Consider the following 23,013-nt stretch of genomic DNA (forward strand, 5'->3'; position numbering starts at 1 on the left):
TTATGTGTAAGTTGGAATATTGAACTAGTAATCTCTAAGACTTTAAAAGCTCAGAAATACTGTTTCATGAGTCACACACGTTATCTAAAAATCCCACATTTTGTGAATCTCGAGCCTAAGAGGTCTGCTTTTAAACAAGAATATTCTGATAATGAACATTGAACTGTGACATTAACAAGCTTGGTAGTTATGAAATATATTGGGCATTTTTAATATACACCTTAAATATGAGCCTGCTTATTCACCAAATAAGTTAGTTATACAGGATTGGAGATAGATTTCATATTGATCCAGCATTTTGGGAAGTTATATCAAAGGTGCTATTCTAAAACATTGCTATTACTCATTTTTGCCCTTTGTAGTTAATATTCATACTTTTTTTAAAAATTCTGATTTTTTTTTTCTTAAAGAACACTTTAGGTTACTTAAACATCCAGTTTTCTACTTGGGAAGTTCAAAGAACCCTAAGTAACCATTTGGCTCCAATATGTACAAAGAACTATAAGAACCTTCATGAAAGGTGTAGTTCTCAAGGGAAATATAAATTCCAAAACTGACTGTAGAAGAGACAAAAATCTACAGATCAGTAGCCATCAAAGAAATGGGAAAAGTAACCAAAGAGCTGCCCCACCATAGGGGTACTAGGCCCAGATTGTTGTTTGTGAGGAACTCTGTACATACTTTAAGGAATAGAAAATACCAATATTATTTAAAATATTGCAGATCAAAGAAAAAAGAAAGTAGGATAACTTCCCATGAGTATTAAGGAAAAAAGGGATGCAGCTCCTTTGATGATAGAGATGAACCTCAGATTGGGACCGAGGATAAAAGATAGCAGTAAAAGATACCAAATAAACTTTGAACTTTGGGCCACATTTGTTGTCCCTGTGCCTTGCTGATTAATAAGAAGTTAAATCAGGAAAGAAAATCATTAATTCAGTCTAGGTAGGCTTTGTGGGAAACATGGGTATTCTTTCAAATGCACTTGTATTTTTTTCACTTAGCCATTTGAGTGTTAAATACAAAGCACATGTTGGTGGTAAGAGTGGGGTAATGGATAGGTTTTAAAAACAAAAAAGAAACACTCCCTGTCTTCAGAGCACATGCTTTGTACCCAGTATGTGGGAAACAGGGAGTAAGCACAATAAGACAAGGAATGAAGACAGAATGAAGCAGAAGGGAAGTGTGGGCTGGTGACTGAGCCATAACCTCAAGATTGTGGAGTTGGAACCCCAACAAGATGGTCAACCAAAATTGAAATCCATACCCAGTGGTTTGGATAATGTTGGTAAGGAATCGAGATTTGGACGCCAGGAAAGGAACATAATGCAGAGGCCAGGAAAGGAGGCCAGAAGGATGGGGCTGACCTTAAACTTCTCCCAATGGGATGATCCATGCTAGATACTTTTCCTGGGGCCTAAAGCAGGTGAGCAGGACCACCTGCTCATAATGCTACTCCCTATACTCATGCTGTCATTTCCTCTAAACTTTGCCCACATTGTTTCTTCCTTCTTTTTTAGGAAATCTAGGATGAAAGTAACAATGTGAAGGCAGAAACAGGGATGGTGAGGCAGTGAGAGTTTAGTAAATAATGGAGAAGAGATCCAATAAGTAACATGGTATTTCAGATGTGTGAAACACCCTCTTTGCTATTTAAAAAAAAAAAAAAGTGGTATCACTAATGGTGACACAGACTTCTAGAAACTATCCTTTGGGTACAATTACTATTGGATCAATTTCAACCTGGAAGGGAGAGAGAGAGAGAGGGAGGGAGGTGGGGAGAAAAGGTGGAGTGAGAAAGTGCATGGTTATACTTCAAAGTTTTCCACTGAAAGATGGAAAGATTCCCTTGCCGCACCTGATGTTTTCTGCCCATGTTTTGGGTTGTTTTTTTTCACAGTAAGTAAGTGACAGAATTTAAACTGTAGGTATTATGTTGATAATTTTGGTACACAGGAACAGGAGTGCAGCTGCCTTAATAGGAGTTTTAGTATGTGCATTTGGATAGCTTGGTGACCTTTGAAATTTTGTTTTGAGCTGCTATAAGAAACATAATCATTTTTCTTACTGAAATAGATTTTTTTTAACATCTACAAAGGTATATCAAGCTAGAATAGTTTTAATAAAATATTAGTCTCCATTTTTTAATGTCAGCTCAGCATTTAAAACTGTTCATCAGCTACGGGGAACATCAGTTCAAGGCACTTGAGTTGATTTTAATGTCTTTTCCATGAAATAGTCTCGTCATGGCCAGTATATTGAAAGGAGAGAAATTTGTTCCAGTCTTGTTCTTCTGCAGTCCAGCTTTCCAAATTGTTTTTAAGTAAAATTACTTAAATTTGTATTTCCTTATCTCAATAGTTCGTTGTTTTTTTGTTTTTTTTTTTTTTTAATTTCAGGGAGGGGAGATTGTTCTAAATTCTGGCATCAATCCTCCCAAATCTGGATAAAGGACATCCACTTTTAACAAAATTTAACTTAAACATCTAGTTTAAGTATGTCTTGTCATTAAAAGGTTATTTACATTTAAAATGCTGACCTTTCAAGATGTACACAAGAGTGTTCTAAAACAGAGTTTCTGAACATTGGCCATGAAACCACTGTCTTGGGCTGACAAATGGATTGGAAATAAGCTACCCAACACTGGGAATGGGCCATTAATTTTAATCAAAGGTGATGCAGGCAGGCGAACGGGATGCATGACAATGTCAACAGCCCAGTAGGTGTTAAGAGACCACACAGCCTTCCTTGTTACTTGGTTGGGCCATTAGTTGAGGTTGGGTGAAGATAGAAAGCCATGTCTGGAATTGAATGACCAGGTCACTCCAAAATCTAATGGAGAACTCCTCATTTCAGAAATCACATTGTAATGCCATTAGAAGTCAAGGACAGCATTTAGAAAATATTGGGAGATTTTTTTTTTTTTTTTAAACCAAGCACCTTGCTAGTTTCTTTCCAACTTTGTCAAGCTCCCTGTTTCCTGCCTCCTTTCCTTCTACATGGATAGTTGATATTTACAGAGGATCAAGAAATCAAGCAGACTTAGAAAAACATCTCAAAGCCTATTTGCTTTTCAGAATTACATATTGTTAGTTGTAAAACTCTGGTAAATGCCAGAAACAATGGCATACCGAAGGAATTAAGCAGGGCAATTAATTCTCTGTAGTGATCTCATTGTCCTTGGCCCTTTCTGTGTTCTTGTGTGTAGGAATAGTTATACTAATTGAAACTAAACTTTCTTAATTGCTTTAATGAAAACATTTGTTCTATAATTGTAAAGGCCACTGTGCTTGTGCCTCACTGTAACTTGTCAATATTGGCTGATAACATTAGTGATATTCACAGTGGTGAAAGCCTTTTCTTTTAATCAGTAAGTATATTTCATTATTTTGAGTATTTTCAATTACAAAAAAGGTAGTGTGTGACAGCTTGAATTAATGATATTTATAATAAAGACATAAAAATACCGAAGGGACAAAGAGGAATTTTTATATCTATGCTTCAGGTTTGCTAAGAAAGTTCATTTATTCTGACACAGCATTGCATGCATAAGAAAGATATGTATGACTGCATTAGTAATTTTTACAATTTTTAAGAAAGAAAAGCAATTATATTGCTGTCTTGTTAATGAAACAGTTATAAGTATTTGTTCTTCCCATAGATGAAGATCAGCTCCGTGCAAAGGGTTATGACAAAACACCAGACTTTATTTTACAAGTTCCAGTTGGTAAGTCTTTAAACTCTCTTATGCATTTGTTTATAGGGAAAAGGGATGTGTTTTCTCCATAGAATTTTTTTTTAGTTTTTGTGAATTTTAGCAAATGTTACCAGAGCGGATCAGCTTTAAATAAAGGGTGAAATTGTGGGAAAAAAAATTATTTTAGAATAGCAGAAAATAATAGGTTCAGAAGAAATCTTCTGCCTTAAAAACATTCACATATATTTGAGAGCTAAACATGTCTTCTGAAGACGTTTTGGGTGCCACTTTTCAGGTCATTTATCTAAATGATGAATTTTTTTTAAAGATTTTATTTATTCATGAGAGATACACAGAAAGAGGCAAAGACACAGTCAGAGGGAGAAGCAGGCTCCATGAAGGGAGCCCAACATGGGGCTCGATCCCGGGACTCCAGGATCATGCCCTGGGCTGAAGGCAGATGCTCAACCGTGGAGCCAGCCAGGCATTCCTAAATTCTGAATTTTTAAATAGGGTCCCATTGAAAAGCCAGGCTGGTTGACTTGAGTTTGTTTTCACGTTACTTGTCGACTTATGGCAGCAGTGGCAGTGGGAGGACAGGAGGGGACTTTTGAAAGTGATGATGAAAATGAAAGGGATGTGATCATAGCATCAGTGGTCTTCGTAAAGAACATGTACAATGCGTGGTTGTGTGGTTATAACCATCGACATCAGCCAGGGCTGAGCTTCGGCTCATTCATGTGAAGCAGAGAGGCCTAGACTGAGTTCAGTATCTCCCAGTCTTGCCTTCTCTGCTCCATATTAGTAATGCTTTGTTCTTTAGCTGTGGAAGGGCACATAATTCACTGGATTGAAAGCAAAGCCTCATTTGGTGATGAATGTAGCCACCATGCCTACCTGCACGACCAGTTCTGGAGCTACTGGAATAGGTAAGTTCCCATCATTTTTCTCTTTAAGATAAACGATACACAGCTGAAATCTCATTAAGAAAACAGTATTTTGTTTAGCTGGTAAAAATGCTGCTAGGCTTTGTTTCTGGTAAATGCAGAGACTTGATTAATGTATTCATCTCAGATAATTCAAACTTCTCTGCTTTCCTAATGTCACTTCATTTTTTTAAAACCAAAAATCTCTGCACAAGGTCAAAATTAGTATCCCTCTTTTCTTTTTTGTTTACATTTTTTAATTTAAATTCAGTTTGCCAACATATAGTATAAAACCCAGTGCTCATCCCATCATGTGCCCGTCACCCAGTCACCCCATCCCTTCCACACCTCCCCTTCCTGCAACCCTTTGTTTGTTTCCCAGAGTGAGGAGTCTCTCTCTATATTCCTCTTCCCCATTTTACAGCAATAATGTTGGTATCACTTAAAATACGAATAGGAAGGTAGGGTGGCTATTATGATATCAATGCTGACTTTTTATTCCTCTGATGTGTAACATATGCTTATTCTCAGTCATTTAAAGTCATTTAAAACTATCCTGTCCTCAGCTCTCCGAGGAAAGTATCCAAAAGGTAAGAAATATCAAAACGATTTGCCTTCCAAGAGAAAACAGTTTACCTGCCAACTTCAGTCAACCATCATGAAGGCATGGAAATCTCATGGATTAAAGGAAAGGGTTGGAGGGAAGGAAGCTTTATTATTGAATATGCACAGTGTGCCTGGGCCTTTGTATTCTCTCAACTAATCCTCACAAGGAAGTAGCCCCCCCCCCCATTTTACAGATAACCGATTCTCAGAGAGAAAATAATATGCCATGCAGTTAGCCGTGCTGCATTTGTCTTTCTCACTCCCAAACTCATGCCCTTTCCAGTATATCTCAGTTGTCATTTATAGTACAACTGTTGAAACTTGGTGCTTTTTCTATTATTGAAGTGTCAAGTTTTCACACTACACATTTTTTCCCCTTAGAACAGGAGGTAGGGCAAGGGGTAACCTTTCTAGATTAACAATGTTCCTCAGTCACTGGCCCACAGTGAGAATACAATAATAAGATGACACTGGCCCAGATCATTAAGGAATGAGACAGTAGCATCTGTGCACAGTAGTCTTATCCTGGGGAAAACAACAACAACAAAAACAAAACAGTGACAGGCTACGGAATTTGGTATTAGATTGTTACTCAGCTTTACAAAAGGCCAGCAGACCTCGTCCGTAGCAGCTGTGCTAAACTAAGCCCACTTTTTGCCATGGTAACAATGATCATGACAAAATGCTGAATGTAATGGCTTTCTTGATTTTCTTGTGTAATTGTGCGTAGCATCCGAGCTTTACTTTACAGGGAGGAGGAAAGTGCAAAATGTTTTAGAAATCAATGCTGCTTCAGCGTTCCCTATCTTTTATTCAGCCATTATTCAAATTAGCAGTAATGTGGCAAATTGAGTTTTAGATTTTTAGCAATTTTATGAGTTTGAAATAGGAAAGAAAGCACCATCTTTGATGGTATAAGGAGAGCAATGACAAGAAAATCAAATTGTGTAAGTTTAGGTTGCTAAAGCCTTTTGAACTTTATGGATAAACAAAACCATTATGCACCGAGACAGTGCCCCCACTTTGGTACTGGTCAAGTCTTTTATGAGGAGCAATTAGAAATGGAATTCCAAAGAGTATAAAGCTCACTTGAAAATTCTAAGATCGTATTTTCTTCCTAAAACAACTGTAATCTTTATTGAGTGCCTACTGTGTGCCTAGCACTCACTATTTTAGAGACTGATTAAATAATCTAGACAGTAATCAGACACCTATGCATTATTGACCCACCTGGAGAGGATCTGAGCAATGGATGTTTGAATAGTTTCCTTTAGACTAGATTTTAGATTATTTTGTTGTGTGCTACGTTTTCTATTCTAATCATATTTTACTTACACAACTATTGGTTTATATTCCCTAAACATGTTCTTTGAATATGTACCAGTTTTGGGGCATGATTCATTTAGGCCATATTGTGTGATAAAGGAACACCAGCCTTGATTTTGAATGTTCCAAATCATCCAAGGAGGAAATACTCTACACAGAATTCAGTAGTTTTACCAAATGTCTGCAGAGAAGCCAAGAAATAGAAGTAGTGGTGACATTCAGAAAGGAACATATAGGCATTTACTTGGGTATAAAATTTTGATTATAACAGTGATACAGACTTACCAGTGGTAGGCATTTTGACAGGAGAACTTAGCCCATTTATGAAAGTGTGGCATCCTACTCTTCATATTTTGCCTCAACACAACTCACATAGTAATTCCTGAAATTGTTCAGAGTGGAGAAAATCATCTCTTCCACCTGTAGGTAGCCTTTCAAGAAGGCTATTGGCTGGTTGGCGCCTGGGCTAATTGCTTTATTTGTGTGATAAGTCTCCAGTTGACATAAACACTGTTATCAAATTGTCACACTATTTTTAAATTAAATGTTGGATTTTACAATAAGACTGTTCAATTAATATTTGTAGAATCATGACTTTGCATAAGCCCAGTTGTTCACATAAGTAACTACTACTGAGCCCTTAATTTTTAGTTTAATGTTTCTGTAGGACTTTCTTTTTTTGTGTAAGTCAATATTCTTACTCATCCATTTAGCAACTTTGACAAGGTTGATCATAACCTCCCTCCTTACTAAAACATCCTTTCTTGACTTCCAGGAGATATTCTTCTGAGTTGCTCTATGCCATCCCAGTAGCATACTCTTGTTTGCTTTGCTGGTTTTTCCTCCTTCCAGCTCTACACTGGAATAGGGCCCTGGAACTCAGTGCTCAGCACTCTTCTCTTTGTTATCTACATTCACTTCCAGGGGTCTCCGCTGGAGATTTCATCAAAGTTTTATATACCATCTCTATAATAGTATCTACTAATTCTTGCTGCCAGCCCTAATATTTCCATTGAGTACAAATTTGTTTATCCAGCCGTCCACTCAGTAGCTCCTCTTGAATGTCCAGTGGGTATCTCAGACCTAACATGTCTAAGATTAAACCTTTTATTTTCCTCCCCAGGCTTTTTGCTCCCCCAGTTCCTCCCAAGCTCAACTAATGATGCCACAATTTGCCTAAATACTTGGGACAAAAACCTAACCCATTATCAGCCTACCAAAAAGTCCTTTCAATTCCAACTTTGTCTTATCTCAAATCATGCCCCAGTATCACCTTCTTACCTGGCATCACTTCAGTCTCTGTTATCATCTCTTGAACTGTTGCTGTAGCTTCCAAATTGGTCTCCAGACATTAACCTTTATACTCCTCTGATCCATTTTTATTACCCTAGCCAGAGCAACTCTTGGGAAATATAAATCAGATTATATCACTTCCTGCTCAGAATTCCTCAGTGGCTTCCCATTACATTGCAGATAAAATCCAAACTCTTTCACATAACATTCAGAGCTTACATGATCTGGTTCTGCACTACCCTGTTATCTGTACACCTGCCCGTCTCTTTCTCTCTCTTTCTCCTCAACTAAGGCTCCCTCCCTCTCTTATACTTCTGAAGCCACGTTGGCTTTCTGGGCCTTCCTTAAATCTACACTGCTTATTTTTACTTCAGAACTCTTATTCTGGCTAATTCTTCAACTTGAAGTTTTCTTCATTTGGATCTCCATATGGTGAACTCTTCGCACAATTCAGGTGTCTGCTCAGATTCCTCTCCTCGAGGATACCTTCAATGACCACTCCATCTAAATGGCCTCACCTTAGTCATCTCTCCCTCTTCACTTGGTTGGACTTTTTGTTCATAGTATTATCCCTATCTGAGTGAACAAAGAAACATATAAGCATCAACTTGTTTGAATACAAGCCTTTATTAAAGTGCTTTCCCTTCTATATTGCCCTTGCTAATTACTCTATGCAGCATGCCCCTCATTCCTTTGTAATAATCAAAGCTTCAAGAATTTTCCCTGACTTAGTTAAACTCAGAAAAATTTAAGTTTTGCAATGTCATCACATTCCCTAAAGTCAGATTTTGAGTACAGAACATAAGCTGCCTTTCCTGTGAGCAGGCCCCTATCCCAGCTATGAACCTTGATCAAATAGCTCCTCAAAATTCTAAGCCTCCACTTTTATGGAGTTAAAGGAAATAAAGAGTGCCTCTGAGAAGTATCATTTGGACCATAATATAGCCCCAAATTATATAAGGCTATATATATGATTATATAGAAAATACACACATATATGTGTATGTGTATATATATGTATAAATGTATATCCCATATACATAGGGCTATACATACAGATTGTATAAAAACCATATTTTCTTGCATAGTCAACACCCTGGAAGCTTTCTCATTCTATTTCTGTAATCAAAAAAGTGAGTTCTTTGACCATTTGATCTATATTACTAAGTGTATTTTCATATTCTGATGATGACAGTTAAGAAGGAAACAATTCCATAATCTGAGGCCAGATTATAGAACGGGCTCTATACATACATATGTATGCCATACATATGGCCTTTCAAAGAACGAGGGGCAGATACTCTGTGCTCACTTTTAGTTTTTGGAGATAAGGTGGGTCCATTTGAATGAAAATATTAAGTGACGCTAAAGAACAAAGCTCCACAAGCAATTAGGCAGCACACACACGGTGCCCAACAACTACCAATCAAGAACATGGAAATCTCGACTACATGTCCAACCCTGCCAGCTGCCATTCCGGGCACACTCCGACATGCTGTCATCGGTAGCATCTATGAAAAACTGAAGTATGCTTTGTAAATACACATCTTCATTTCTCTCAAAGAGGATCAACACTTACTGACTGGCAAGAACAAGGCAAAGTTTTATTTCAACATGATTTTCCAGTTTAGTGATCCTTGAAATAAATGATGAAGGGAATCTCTCTTGTTCTTGGGTTTGAATCCAGGCCATACCACTTCCCAGTCCCATAACTATGAACAACTAGCTCAACCTCCCTCTTTGTTTTCTCCCATAAAATGGTGTAATACCTTCTTGACCATGTTGTCATGAAGATGAGTTATTTAATACACGTGGAAGCACTTTCGAATTACTTGGCAGTGAACAAATATTAGTTCCCCTGTATCTGTTTTTCCTGTATATCACGATCTGATGGAATTTAGAAATCTTCTAAGTAGACATTTTTATTTACCTGCTTTGCCATAAATTCCTCCTGGACTGCTCAGAGGGCTGACTGACATCTCTTTGGGAAACCTTCCTGCATTCCAAGCTTGGGCTAGGTATTCAGCCCTGTGTTCCACTAATAATTTCACAGCATTTGTCAAATATTATAATTTCTTATTTGTAACCTTCCTCCAGTTAAAATTGAGTTTCATCTTACCTATATGTCTTACCTGTCATCAAATGCCCAAAAGCTGGTTGGAATACCTGGCTGCTGGAGGTGCCAGTAGGTGATCAGTAGATATTTATTTGAACAGATGAATATATGGATGAATTTTTTGATGCATGGCAGACAACAACCTTTTGAATCCTCCATTAAGGATTGTCAGAAACTGTGACATTCAACTGCAATAGGGCTCAATTTTTTTTCTTTGAAAATGCCACTCTAAAGACAAAGAAAAATGCTTCATTAAAAAAGAAAAAGAACTTCTACAGTCTTTTCAGTTATATAGACTTTCACAGATCTATTTCATGGAATGCAGTGTATTTACACTAGGAGTTTTAAAATACAACACAACTAATAAATGGCAAACACATATTATAAAGTTTTTTAAGTAAGTATTTATAAACTTGTATTTATTACTTGCTTTCACAAAATTTCAGCCAAATCTCTCCTTTGAGATTTGACATGGTATGTCTTAATGATCCTGAGCAGAAGATATTTTGTCATTTCCTTAGGAGATACATGAAACTGGGCCTACCCTATCACTTCAGGGGCCTGGGGCAAGAGGACATATGGAGGCATGTAGTCCATGTGCCTATTTAAGTTTGTGTATCAAGTTAACAGACATAAAGTAAAATGTATTTTGTCCTACAGGGAGATCTGGAAGTTCAGATTTGCCTTAAGAATTTGCAGCCTCCTTGTATGTCAGGGCCGTAATGTGGCAGCATCAGGATAAGTGGCCCTGCTATCAAGCACGCTCATTCTGTACATCCAGCACCATGTACCTTCCCACAAACCACTGCGCTTGGCCATCTTTCAGGACAGAGATGTACATTCTGGTGGTCTGCCCTCTTATCAGGCAGATGAACCAGAGAAAGAGGGCTATGCAGCCCTTGAGGGCGGTCTTGTGGTGCATTGATCAGGAAGTTCTAAGGTCCCTGGTATGTGGAATGTGGTCTAGAAAGGGATTAGGGGAATATAGAGCAAGTGGGGATGTCCCCTTGGTCCTGCAGAATCCTCACCCCATAGGTTTGATACAACCAAAGAGATCCAGAGCAGAATGCTCAAGTTTTGGGCCAGGCCATGGACACCTCCTGAATGATTCTAAATAATAGTATCAAAGAAAATAAGTACATGTATCTTCCAAAGTCATTTTTTTGTACTGGTGTTAGAATATAAGGGGAAATGAGCACCAGAGGAAATATGGTCTTGATCACATCCATGTATCACTAAAAAAATTAAGAGCGGAGTTCCATATGTCAGATTTCTGAACCTTTGGCTCCAGAGAGTCTACTCTCCTAGAGGCAATGCTAAGCTCTAATACCCTCTGCCACAAGAATTGATTTGACTTTAGTTCTTACCTCTAAGTATATTTTAAAGATTGGTTATTTACTCAATGGTTTAGTGATTGCTTTCTCTGGTCTGTGCTACCTTGAGAGGTGAGGCATTTAGAATGGAGCTGCCAAGCAGTTAAGGAAGGTATGTTTCACAGGATGCCCAAAGTTTTTCCTGTATTAAGATACTTCCAGGAAGCCTGCAATTAGCTAAATCACAGATTTCCAGTTATTCCGTTAAAAACAAGGCTGATCACATCTGTCTTAAGTTGGAGTATGTGCCTCAGCAATAGAAGCTCTTGCAAACCTTCAATTACAACAGCTCAGAAGGCACTGCTGCCGTATACTAACAAGTAGTCATCAGCAACAACAAGAGACAGATTGACTAATTAGTAAATGCACTGGAGAGGGCTTCTCTAAAGGTAGAATGTAATAATTTGCTTTCAATCTCTTATGGTAAGATATTGATATTCCGTTGTTCCAGACAAATACTTGACATTGTTATTAGCTGGAGTAACCTCGAAATATTTGAAAAGGATGAAGGAATCATCTGCTGTGTATGTAGTACTTTTATAAGAATGATTTCTCATAACGTTTTCTTCTGCATTTGGAATGTGAAATGCAAGAATTTTCCCCACCAAGGAATTCATATTGTCTGCTGTTGTTCATTGTTTTCAATATTGACTTTAAATCCAAAACTAAATAAGGAATGGAAATATTCCTTAGGCTTTTAAAGTTGTATTTCCAGTAAAGAGGCAGTTGTTAACTCACTGGAATGGGTTGAAGGAATAAAGAGAAAGAGAATCAACATGTAGGGAAATATTAGTGAATTATAGTTTCTCAGAAAGGTATATGATTACCGTCTTCAGGTATGTGCAAGATTTGGGCAGGGAGGAGGTATATAAAAAGCATATTGGCCAGTTTTCCAAAATCAGGGGACCAAAGAATTGTTGAGAAGATGACTCTTCTGCTGGCCCACTGTGATAGCATTAATATGAATAACATATGCTTCGGAGAAGTTACCCCACATCAAACTAACGAGCAAGTGGTTTGATGGTCATTCTGAGGATGGAAACATAACGGTTATGATCATCCAGAGACAGTGAGGGAAGAGTAATAGAAATTGTGCCAATGGAAAGTGACTCAGTAGAGTGGATAGAATCAGAAGCCCAAGAATACAGTATCCACTTCTGAGATTCATTCTGGAATATTGGAGATCAAGTTGAAACTGATGCTAAAATGGGTCAGGGATGTAGGTCAGTGATTCTCAAGCCTTACCACGTATTGCAATCACATGAGGGGCATTTAAAAAATACTGATGTGGGTCTCATTCCCGGAGAACTGTTGTAATTGATGTCGGGTAGAGCCCGGACCTTGGGAGTTCTTGTTTTCTTTTGCCAGTCTACACGCAGCACTGATGCCAACTTCTTCTTTACCTCCCCTTGGCTAGGAATTTGCCGAACAACCCTTGCATTTGTAGCCTGTCTGCTTTCAAACAGAGTATTGATGAGAAAAATAAAACTTTATTAAGGAATAAAGGTTCAGGTCAGCAGACACTTCACAGTGGTCAGTCAGCAGGGACCCAGGCTCTGCATCTGTGGGGCTTCTAGTAAGGCCTGAGACAGTAAATTGCAGGGATGGGACCCGAACCCAGATCAGCCTCTGAATTCACATCTGTGCGCTTTCTGCCCCACCAGGCAGTTTCATGTCAGCCACGGTGGTAAATCCATTTTAAGAGGCTACTTTACTCAGCTAGTGGGTTTGCTGAGCTGATCTAAATAAAAAGTTCTCCAGCATATGTGGTTTATATATTTACCTTCATAATGGTAGCGAAAACTGGGCCAGGTGTTCTCTGTTGCTTTCTCAAGATCCCTTATTTTATATTCTAAATATGTATCTATAGGATCAGTATAAAAGCCTGTCATATACACCAGTACACCCAGAGCATAATAATTCCTGAATTGTTGGATTTGAAATCCATAGAATCAGAGAAGTCTTGAATCTGGTTCACATTCACAAATTCTGACTGAACTGTCTGAAGATTAGTCTGAATTCAGAAGAGAGGTGGACTATGGGACATTTGTTAAGAAATATATGTTTTTATTTTGAATGGAGTTTTTTTTTTCTGAATTGCTGTTGGTTACACATAAAAAGTCTATTTTAATAATATTTTTAAAAATAGCTTTATTGAGGTATAATTGACATTATAAGCCACATATATTTAAAGTATACAATTTGACAAGTTTTGACATATGTATATATAAACTCATAAAATTTTCACCATGGTAGAGATACTGAACATATTTACCACCCCAGAAATTCTTGTGCCTCCTTAGAATCCTTCCTCTCAACCCCTTCACTTCTCTGCACACAGGCAACCACGCATCTGCTTTCTTCACTATAGACTTAGTTTGCATTTTCTAGTATTTTCTCTAGATAGAATCATACAACATGTACTGTACTCTGGCTTTTTTTTTTTTTTCTTTTTCTTTTTTCTTTTCTTTTTTTTTTAAACTGAGAAGTATTCACTTGCATAGCTATACCATTACTTGTTTATCTGTTCACCTAGTAATTGACCTTTAGGTTGTGTCTAGTTCTTGCTGTTAGTAATAAAGTTTCTTTGAATAGTTATGTAAAGATATATGTATGGTTTCATTTCTCTTAGCCAAATACCTCTGAATGAAATGGTTGGGACATAACAGTAGGTGTATGTTTACCTTTTCTGCCAAACGATTAAACTATTTTCCACAATGATTGTACCATTTTACATTCCCACCAGTGGTTTATGATACTTTCAGGTATTCCGTGGTTTCCCTGTCCCTTGGTATGTTCAATCTTTTTAACATTAGGCTCTCTAAGAGTTGTGTAGTAGTGGCTCATTGTTCTCTTAATTTGCATTTCTATAATGACAAGTGATATTGAGAATCTTTTTACATGCTTATTTGCTATCTGTCTTATTTGGATAAGTGTCTTTCAAGTCTAGCCCATTTCTCGAGTTGTTTTCTTATTGTGTTTTGGTAGTTTAAAAAAATTCTGGATTTAAGTCTTTTATTAGACAAGTGATCAGATATGAAATATTGTCTCCCAGTCTATAGCTTACCTTTTCATTCTCTTAACAGTGACTTTCAATTTAATTTTAATAAAGTTCAATTTACTAATTTTTCTTTTATGGACTATACCTTTGCTGTCATGTCTAGGAAATCTTAAACATTCAAAGATCTAGAGAAATCATAGGGGCACCTGGTTGGCTTAGCCCATGGAGCCTGCGACTCTTGATCTTGGGATCGTGAGTACAAGCTCCAGGTTGGGTATAGAGATTACTTAAAGTTTCTTAAAAAGTCCTCAAAATGAAAAATAAAGAATAAAGGAAATCACAAAGATTCTCCTCCTGTTTTTTTCTAAAAGGTTTATTTAAGATTTACATTTAGGTCTAGTATCCATTTTCAGCTAATTTTTATATGTGGTGTTATATGTGGATCAAAGTTCATTTTCTTGCATATGGATATGCAGTTATTTCAGAACCATTTGTCGTAAAGACTATACTTTTCTTGGGACCCCAGGTGGCTCAGCAGTTGAGCGTCTGCCTTCAGCTCAGGACATGATCCTGGGGTCCAGGGATTTAGTCCCACATCAGGCTCCCTGCGAGAAACCTGCTTCTTCCTCTGTCTATGTCTCTGCCTCTCTTTGTGTGTCTCTGATGAATGAATGAATGAATGAATGAATGAATGAAATATTCAAAAAAAAGACTATACTTTCTCAACTAAATAGCCTTTGCACATTTGTCAAAAATCAATCACATATGTGTAGGCCTTTTTCTGAATTTTCTATTTTGTTCCATTGATCCATTTATCTACCAATTCTCTACTATCTTGATCACCATAGCATTATATTTTGGAAACTGTATAAGTCTTTGAACTTTATTTTCCTTTTTTCAAATTTATTTTTGTCTATTCTAGGTCCTTTGCATTACCATATGAATTTTATAATCATCTTGTAAATTCACCCCAAAAAAGTCTATTGGGATTCTGATTGGGATTACATTGAATATATAGAATTCTTAACAATATTGAGTTTTCATAATCACAGTATCTCTCCATCTATTTAGGTCTTTTATTATTTTTCTTAAAAATGCCCTGTAGTTTTAGGTGTACAAATCTTGCATATTTTTATTAGATTGACCCCTATGTGTTTTATATTGCTTGATTCTTTTAGAAGCGATAGTTTTTGGAGTGCTTGAGTGGCTCAGTCAGTTAAGTGTATGACTCTTGGTTTTGGCTCAGGTCATGATCTCAGGGTTGTGAGATCAAGCCCTGTATCTGGCTCTATGCTGGACATGGAGCCTGCTCAAGATTCTCTCCTCCCTCTGCTTCTCGCCCCTGTTCATGCACACACGTGTGTGTGCTGTCTCTCAAAAAGAAAAAGAAAAAGAAAAGAAAAAGAAAAAGAAAAAGAAAAAGAAAAAAAGAAAAGGAAAGGAAAGGAAAGAAAAGAAAGAAGAAAGGAAAGAGATAGGTTTCATTTCAATCTCTAATTGTTCATTGTTACTATAGAAGAATACAGTTGACTTTCAATGTTGATCTTACATCTTTGTAAAAAAAAATTTTTTTACAGAATTTCAAAATTTTGATCTTTACAACTTTGTAAAATTCATTTTAATACTTTACTCTTTTGGTATTTTTTACATATTCATCCATGTCATTTGTAAATAAAGAGTTTCACTGCTTTTTTCTATTAGGATGCTTTTTTTTTTCCTAACAGCACTGGCTAGAATCACCTATACAAAGGTAAATAGTGATATACATCTCCTTTCTTGGGAAAAAGGCATTCAATCTTTCACATTAAGAATGTTAGCTATCAGTTTTTGTATATGTTCTGTATCAGCTCAAAGAAACCCTTTACTATCCCTAGCTTGCTGAAAGATTTTATCAAAAATGGATGTTGGATTTTGTCAAATGCTTTTCTGCATCAGTTAAATGGTCATATGGGTTTTTTTTTATTAATATGTTAAAATAGTGAATTACAGCGATTGATTCCTGAATGTTACACTAAACTTGCATTCTTGGAATAAAATCTACTTGGTCATGAAACTATCCTTTTTATATTTTGTTGGATTTGATTTGTTGAAGATGTATTAAGAATTTTTTCATTTATATTTATGAGTGATATTGGTCTATAGTTTATTTTTCCTGCTAAGTCTTTATCTGGTATTGGGTAATGCTGGCTCATAGTATGAGGTAGGAGGTTTTCCCTCCTCTTCAATCTTCTGGAAAAGTTTGTGCAGATTTGTTATTATTTCTTTCTCAACTGTTAGGTAGAACTTCCTAGTCAAACATCTGTGACTATTTTTGTTGTTGTCATAAGAAGTTTTTTAACTACAAAATTGACTTGTAGTCACTTGTAGTCATTTAGAGATAAAAATGATTCAGGTTGTTGGTTTTGTTTTTGTTTTTTTATGAGTGAACTTTGGTACTTTGTGTCTTTCAAAAATTCATTTTATCTAAGTTGTGGAATATATTAGGATAAGTATTCAGAATATTCCTTTTTTCTTTTAATAGCAGTAGAATCTGTTAGTGTTGTTCATTCCTGATATTGATAACTATAGCTTCTTTCCAGATCAGTCTGCCTGGAGGTTTATCAATATTATGGTCTTCTGAAAGAACCAATTTTTAGTTTTAATTGTTTCTATTTCCCTTTCTCTCTTTCATTGATTTCTAATTTAATCTGTATATACATATTTTTCTTTTCTTTAGTTTTACTTTGATTTACTCTTCTTTTTCTAGTTTCCCAAGGTAGAAGGCTGGGGTTATTGATTCAAAAATTCAAACCATTCCTTTTTTTCCAAGATAGACAATTTAGTGCTGGAAATTTACCTCAATTGCTGTAGCTGTATTCCACAAAATTTTATGTGTTGGGTTTTCATACTTATTTTGTCACAAATGCTTTCTAACTTTTCTTTTTATTTCTTCTTTAATTCACAGGCTATGTATGCTGTTTTGGTCCCAAATATTTGATAATTTTTTATATATCTTCCTGTTACTAGTTTCCTTTTTAATTCCATTGAGGTCAGAAACAAACTTGCATCCTTTTAAACTTATTGAGATTTGTTTTATGGCCTAGACTATGGCTATCTTGGTAAGTGTTCCACGTACACTTGAAAAGAAAGTTTGTTCTACTTTTGTAAGTGGACTGTTCTAGAAATGGCAATTAGGTCAAATTGATCATTGCATTATTCAAGTCCTACATTCACTAATCAGTATTCTACTGTATACTCAAGGGAGACCTACAGATAGTCTCTGGAACTCTCTCTCTCTATGCCTTCTCTCTATTCTGCTAGCATTCTGTTCTGCAGACTCTAGCTGCTGGTCTTCCCATCCTTCCGACTCTATCTTCTCAACTCAGAGAGACCCATTGAGCTTCACCTAGGTTCTTCACCTTCACTATACAGCCTGAAAACTCTCTCCAGCAAGTGGCCCGGGACAAAGGGCTTATCTTTTTGTTTCTCATCACTCAGGATCATTGTTCCTCATTTGTCACTGTTGTCATCTATTCCGTTTGTTTATTTATGTCCGGCAGGAGTATAAATCTATTCCCTGTTACCACATCTTGGCTCCAAGTAGATATCTCTCAGTTATGGTTTTAGACACATAGTTTAACACATTATAAAAAGTCTGTCTTATTCAACGTTAGCCTTGTAAACTTATTTGCTGCTTAACTTCTAGATTCCATTGTTATTATACACAAATTTTCTTAAGCATCAACCATGAATAGCATAATTTATGGGTGAGAATTATGCAAACCTCTAGGTTTCTTTCTTTTGATCTCTCTCTCTCTCAAACAGACCTCTGGGTCTCTTTCTCCCAGGATTCTTAGAGATGAAATGGGATTTCTCACTCACTACTTTTTGCCCAGCAAAGGGAAAGACTTTGGTGTGGTCAAGGTCAAAGATTGGATAATAAGTGTATTGTCATTAGAAGGCAGCTTTCTTCAATCATCTTTCATTAGCACTTACCAAGGGCTTCTACCTCCACTAGGACCAACATAAAGCAGACTGTCTTTTGGTGAAATGGAGCCCTATTCACAGAAATTATGCCTTTTTTCTGCCTCTACTTTTAAGAGACACATTTTCCCATGTGTTTAGTATCATTCAAGAATCTCCGGGATGGGTGAGTTACATATGATGAGGCTGTTTTGCCCTAGTTTGCCCTTGCTCACTCTCCTCTCACACATGTAGAGTATGGAAAATGAGCCATGAATAAAATTTGCATGTCTCATACTCTTCTTCTCATAAAACATAAACCTGTGTTGGATACATAATAGCAATAGTAAACATCCTTTCCTTCTCATTTCTCATTGACCCTGGAAGTCATATTCCTATAAAAACTAAACTCCTACTATGAATTCCATTTATCCATTTATTCCATTTAACACAAGCAAATTAGATTCTCTTGTGGTTTTTTTGCTCTTTTATATTCTTAGCCTACTTATGATTTATGAATTCCATTCTCTTGTTTTATTCCCTTTCCTACCTGAATCACTAACATCAAGATGTTTACCATTTTGTTCATCCTCATTTTCTTAGAGGGATTCAGCCAGTAAGGTTAACAATCTTGTTAACCCCTTCCTACTTCTCCTTATATATTCCTCTTTGCCATTGTCATCCCTTTTATCACTGGCAGCTTTGCCAACCACCACCACTTAAACATTTTAAATTTAGTCCTGTAGCATCCCTGATAACTCATTCCAAGTGATCATAAATTCAAAATTAATGCAAAATTCCTTTATTTAGCAAAAAGATTTTTTTAATTCATAAAGCTCATCAATTTATGTAGATGTGAGTCTACCATAGTCATCCCAGATAGCTCCAGCTATAATCCTTTCAGAGTGCTCTATATTGTTTATGAAGGTGGTAAAAATGAGATCACTGGTTGTGTGCATAGGTCAGGCGTATAAAACCATATTGACTCAGCATTAGACCAAAAATTCTGATCAGCTTCAGCTGCCTTTCATTATTTTAATGTAAAATGAATATTTTACCACTACATATTCCTAATGCAACATATTCTAGCAAAATGGTCCATCAGTAGTAGCGTAAATGACTAAGCTCATAGATATGTATTGAGTTCCTTTATGTAGAGATATCATACTATGCATTCAGAGTATACAAAGATAAGCAAGCTTAACCTTGCCTTCAAGGAGTTTAATTCAATTTAAGAGGGAAACAAAACATGTACATGGATCACAAAAATAACTAACACTGAGCACCAGCACTGGCTTAAGTACTTTCATGTATTATTCTCTTTGACCCACATAAGAATCCAGTCAGGTAGATACTACTATTTTATCCCCATTTCATATGAGAAAGGTGAATCAGAGAGAGTTTAAGTACCCAGCTCAAGGTCATAGAGCTGCAAAGCCAGGAGAGATTTTTTGATAAAAGAGTAGCATGATTAGGACCTAACTCTAGGATAGATGCTCTGGGAGCATTGCTTAGTGTAGACAGAAACAAGAAGTTGGGATAGACACACAATTGTTACAACAGTTATCCATATTGAAATAATCCATTAATTCCCAAATTATGATGGTGGGTGGGAATAGAATGAGACTGTGCAGACTTACAGAGATGATAAAGACAGCATTTACAGAATTTGGCAATTAACTAAGTATTGTTGTATTGGGAGGTATGGTACAACGATAACCTTGAGGTATTCATATTGGTGGTGTTGAGAGAATAATAAACAATTGAAGAGTGGAAAATAATCCAGGTTAGCAATAACTTCAGTTGTGATGTTAGAGTTGTTGAAAGGCAACTGGGTTGTAGAACAGGAGTTCAAGTGATGGATCAGAGATAGGATTTAGGAATCATCCATAGTAAATAGGCAAAGTGGGTTTTCACAGAGGAATATAGAGAAATGTCCATTTTTATGGATGGGGAAAGATAGACAACTGTGATATAATGACCTCCATAATGAAGTTTAGAGAACTGATGAACAATAAGTGTTACTGTTAGAATGAATAAAGTTGTTTCTAAACTTATTGACTCCCAACCTTAATGTCTTGCATTTAACCATTTACACAGTAATTTTAGTCCAGTTGCATTGAATCTGGTTATTTGGAGTATAGATGGTTAACCTAACAGCAGTTTCCATCATGAGTTATATGGCTTTACAAAGCTGTACCAAAATGTAAAAACCTAGGGCTTTTTAGCAATCATACTTGAAGGAAATCTTGGGAGTTGCATTTGTCAAGCTAGCTAGGAAAACCATTCATGCATACCCCATGTCCAAAGCTCCATCGGCAGCCCAAATGTAAAGAACTGAAAGGTCATTCTTCTTCCTGTGGTGTGATGTTTGTTGACGTATTTTGACACACCAGTACAACGCTAAAAGGATATGACCTTCCTGCAGTACTGAGAGACCCAGATTTGGTCAGGATACCTGACACTCACTGCATTGCTCCCTCTGCCTTTCTCTTCCTTCACAGATGAAAACCAAATGCTGCCTTTTAAACACAGAAATATTTAAAAATTTAAGTGAACATAAATTACTGCTTTTTAAGTTTCTGTAGTCCTTTTTCTCCAGGGATCATCAAGCCAAAAATCTTAGTTGGAGCTATTAATGCTTTTAATTAAAAGAAATTAAATTCCTTTCTCAGAATGATACATGTGAGTGGAGATTGTTAAATTTGAAATAGAAAAACGAAACAAATGAGGAGGTCTCTATACTATAATATGTTTTACAGTCTTTCTTTATCTTTATGATAGAAACAATTTATTGGAGTTCGAATGTTTGAGGATTACTTCCGAAGTGCAAAATTAATGTACACGAAAGTAAATCTTAGATAGCTTTTGAAGTAGTCCCCTCATAGGTAATATCATGTGTTAAGAGGTTGAAGAGTTAGGTGGAGGCCAGAAAGCTGTCAAGAGAATTTTCTGTCATGTATAAATGGGTTCTATGTTAGATTTATATGCTGTGGACTGGAGCTTTGACTAGCTACCGATATTATTTCTTAATGCAGTATTACAGTGGTGTGGGGATGAGAATGGAAAGAAAAAATGTTTACTGTTAATAAATTTCTGAAATAGAAAAGTAATAAGCTACTTTTAATATAAGTAGCTATCAGAAAGGTTTTCCTGCTCTCTCCATAGCTAGTGAGTATAAAATGAGCGTGACAATATTCTCCTAGCATTTAAACTGCACTCTGCAAATTGTGGAAGGTTTTGTGGATTTGTCATAATATTAGAGAAAAAGGAGTATTTCAGTATATTAGTCAAATTGTTTCCAAATATGATAACTGTTTGCTAAACAAAATTAAGGTGTGTTTGTCCCAGGTTAATATTTTAGTGACATAACCTAAAATTAGGACTGAATTTTTACAGTATTTAGTTGTTTAACTATTCACCTATTTTGCATTGTACCTGAACTCTCCATTAGCACCATGAACATCACCATACATTTTTGTTTGAATGGTTTCTCTGTTTTCTCTGTGTCCTTTCAAATGTTGTCACTTCACTGGAAACCAATACCCAGTACTGACAAAGCACTTTCAGCTCCTTTCTAGGATTCCACAGGCTTCAGCTCCAATTTCCTGGTATTTCTGATTCAGATTAGATTTCTAAGTTTGTGTGCTGTGAGAACTGACAGCCCTGATCCTGCTCTGCCTGCCCAGGGCCTGGTCACACACACTCCATACTCCAAAGCATGGCCACTTCCACAGACCCTACCTTTCAGGATTTTGCGTAATTTTTCATTGACACCTATATCTGACAATTTAGATGTACTTCTCATTATGGAATCTTTATCTACATAGGAATAGTGGGAAACCCTTTTTTTCCTTAACTATTACATAGGTTAATTCTACTTAACAATGACAGGCTTTCCTGCTGAGACTCAAGTAGCCAAATCCTCTACTCTTTTCTAACCATCCTCCAAGTAACATTTTAACCCCCAATCCAGCATGCAAGTACACACATATGCACGCATGCGCACACACACACACCACTCCCCAATTGCTTGAGTACACAGCAAACCCATTTGAAGTGACAGGGAAAGGGTTAAATTTTGACAATCTTTTTACTGGTTTATTAGTGACTTAATCTCTACACACTTCTTTCCTCCAAATTCACCCTTAGGTATATACACAGCCATAAATTAACCCAGTTGTTTCTAATATTATGGCATTCTATATGTGTCTTTTCCTCAGAAAGCACACCACAAAGTTCTGTTGTTTTGCCAGAATCCTGGGCCTTCTTTTATAAATTCTTGGTAAAATTTCTTTCATTGCGGTAAGAAAAAAATATATTCTATCAATTATTTTAAAAAGCAATAATTCATTATAGTTGATCATAAATGTCAGGAAGCAAAGACCCAGCTGAAGCATTTTGTCACTAATCATGCTGTTTTTCTTCTAATTAGTTAATTTACATTTTACAAATTAAGGGTAAAATTCAGACAGAAGATAACATCATAGCTTTAACTGACCTATATTTGTATCTGCCAAATTTAAGTTAATTAGAAATGTAGATGCTGTTTGTTTTATCTGTCAGAAAAGCTCATCTTTTTACTTTAAAAAAAAAAAAGTAGAAACACTTTTTTTTCCCCTTAGCATTTATCATCTAAATAATAGTCTTGCCAAGATGGCAGCCTCATAATAAACTCTTTTCAGTGGAGTGATGGGTAATGAAGCTTGCTTGTGAAGGCAGCGAAAAATGTT

At 36.4% G+C, this 23,013-nt stretch overlaps 1 protein-coding gene across 16 annotated transcripts in view; it reads left to right on the forward strand.

Moving 5' to 3' along the window:
* Window positions 1-23,013, forward strand: part of CDIN1 (CDAN1 interacting nuclease 1) — a 232,727-nt gene that overhangs the window by 109,510 nt on the left and 100,204 nt on the right. For 15 of the 16 annotated variants that reach the window (XR_012022674.1, XR_012022676.1, XR_012022673.1 and 12 more), the window contains 2 exons: window positions 3,662-3,727; window positions 4,521-4,626. Coding sequence is in view for 11 of the 16 variants with exons in the window: in XM_072808852.1 (XP_072664953.1) it covers window positions 3,662-3,727; window positions 4,521-4,626 (172 nt within the window). In the remaining 5 variants the exon portion in view is untranslated. The remainder of the gene's footprint in view (window positions 1-3,661; window positions 3,728-4,520; window positions 4,627-23,013) is intronic. The other variant, XM_072808859.1, reaches the window with a different exon arrangement.

Source organism: Canis lupus, chromosome 32, assembly GCF_048164855.1.
Source record: "Canis lupus baileyi chromosome 32, mCanLup2.hap1, whole genome shotgun sequence".
In the NCBI taxonomy this organism is placed as follows: Eukaryota; Metazoa; Chordata; class Mammalia; order Carnivora; family Canidae; genus Canis; species Canis lupus.